The 2,280-nt window shown below is 35.4% G+C and overlaps 1 protein-coding gene across 1 annotated transcript; it reads right to left on the reverse strand.

Moving 5' to 3' along the window:
* Positions 1-422: 422 nt before the first annotated feature.
* LOC113235413 lies at positions 423-1,735 on the reverse strand. The gene has a single exon (XM_026471093.1). The coding sequence runs from the start codon at positions 1,586-1,588 to the stop codon at positions 599-601; it is 990 nt and encodes a 329-aa protein (XP_026326878.1). The 5' UTR covers positions 1,589-1,735; the 3' UTR covers positions 423-598.
* Between the last annotated feature and the right edge of the window lie 545 nt (positions 1,736-2,280).

Genomic DNA, 2,280 nt, shown 5'->3' on the forward strand with positions numbered 1-2,280 from the left:
GATATTAGACGCAGAAATGTTAAGAACATAAGTCTCCTACTCTACCTGAACCATATATTAAAAAACATTGATGAGAAAATAATCATTAGAGCAATTCGTAACAGTAGAGCTCCTTGTAAAAGAGTTCATCCAGTGTAGTACTGCTATCTTACCTATTTCTGTCGCCAAGCAATAATATCAGCATTACTATGTTCCGGTTATAAAGGGTAAGGGTGCTAGAGACATTATATAGGCACATGGGACTTGTCAACTTACGTCTCAGGGAGACTTGCCGCAGTGGCTGTGTTGCCCCTCAGATCTTTGCGATTTAAAGTTCTGAGTGGCACTCCAACTGTTATGGATAGGCGTGTAGCTTACCATCAGGTGCACGACTCGTTCGTCCCATCACTAATTATTATAAAAAAATCAGTTTTAAAGTTGTTTTTTATTGTTTTCATGATACTGAATTAATATTTTTTGTACATTTAATTATTTATGGTTACATGTTTCTTCAAACGATTGGCGATATTTCAGGTAGATAAATAATCACTATAGTGATACTATTGTTATATCTGTTAATAGGTATTGATATTATATTTTTAGTATTTCTATTTCTCTGTTATTGCGTCAACTTTTCTAACTTCTCCTCGTCTATCACCAAAGGAGGTGGGTTGATTTGATTCTGGAGCAAAATAATATCATCTCTATTTAAGTCAATGCACACAGTACCCACTACGTCCTCAATACCGATCGTGCCGTCGTTACTAACATCCACTTCTTTGACAAAGGTGTCCAACATTTTCGCATTCATCTTATACCCGTGTTCACCTAATACTTCCTTGAAGAACTCACGATCTATTATAGAATCCTTGTCCTTATCTAGTACTTGTAATGCGAGACGTATCTCTTCTTCAATGGGCATATCTCTCTGTCGTATAGTAACCATATGAAGAAAATGAGGATACTCTACATGATGTTCAGGATGCGGTGGTCTAGTACAAAATTCCATCAATTCGATCATCTGTTCCGGGGTATGAGTCTGGAGATTAAGACATTTTAACATGTACACCATTTCAACCTCGGTGACGTAATCTTTGAGTTCAGCATAAGCAGGAGTATAATCTTGATAGATATCCCATACCTCTTTTACCTCTTGTAATTGATCAGGCTGTAATTCAAACGGAGCTTTTAAAGCTTCTTTTGAGTCAGTTAAAGCATACGGTGCAGCAGGATCAATGACTTCTTCTTCAAATCCTCCTTCTTCTTCACCTAGCATTTCTTCTTCTTCAATTTCTTTCTTTTTTTGTGGTTCTTTTTCTTCTCCTTGAACTTCTTCGTGTTCTCCCATCATCTCTTCGCCTCCTTCAATGCCGTATTCAGTTTCAGTGCGTGTAGTGGCAGAAGTGCCTTCGACAGATTCTTCTTCATTTTCATCAAATTCTCCGTAGTTACCATAAAAATCAAAATCGTGTCCTTCAGAAATTCCTGTCGCAGAAAGAGAAATACCTTCATCTTCTTCCTCACTTTCGTCAATGGTTATCTCAACGGTATCTTGTTGCACTTCTTCCACAGCTTCAATAGGAGTTTCCCCTGGTGTTGCTTCTGCCATTATTGCTGTAACTATGGATATTCCTCACTAAGATTTAGACCGTAAAAGTAACTTAAAAAATTACACCAAAAATTTATCACCACTTCGAGGTATCTTGAATCTAGCCCTGAGAGTCACTATAAGATTTTCGGTTATTTTCTCGTATAAATTAAAACTTTCAAAGGATATGACATCTAAAATATTAATAAATTCGTTAAATATCTCTCCTTTCACATTATCTATAAAATCAAACATTGATATAAAACAATACAGTTATATGAAAATTGTATAAAATAAGCACCTCAAAACTTCAAACAAAGGAAAAAATAAAAATAAAATAAAACATTTCTTACTTGCGTTATTAGACAGACAAGTATGTCAAAATCTATACAATTACATGATTGAAACAAGTGTCCAGTGATAACAAAACTTAAATCTACAAAAAGTTCGAACACGTATGTAAATACATGTAACCAGCCCCATTAACTTTTTGAAATGTGAGGTGCAAATCGTAGCTGCTGCGTAGGTAGGTAGGTATTCATGAACGACGTGATTATATGTAGGAAATGTGCCAATTACCCTTACGTTAAGAAAACTTTCTTAACATTATACATAAGTAGGTATGGGTATTAGCAATTACTTACTACGAGGTCGAGACAGAGCTTTTCGAAACCATAGGTTTTAAAGTAGTTAAAGATATCACAACAAACTAG

Source organism: Hyposmocoma kahamanoa, unplaced genomic scaffold (genome assembly GCF_003589595.1).
Source record: "Hyposmocoma kahamanoa isolate Upper Pololo Valley unplaced genomic scaffold, ASM358959v1 87, whole genome shotgun sequence".
Lineage (NCBI taxonomy): Eukaryota > Metazoa > Arthropoda > Insecta > Lepidoptera > Cosmopterigidae > Hyposmocoma > Hyposmocoma kahamanoa.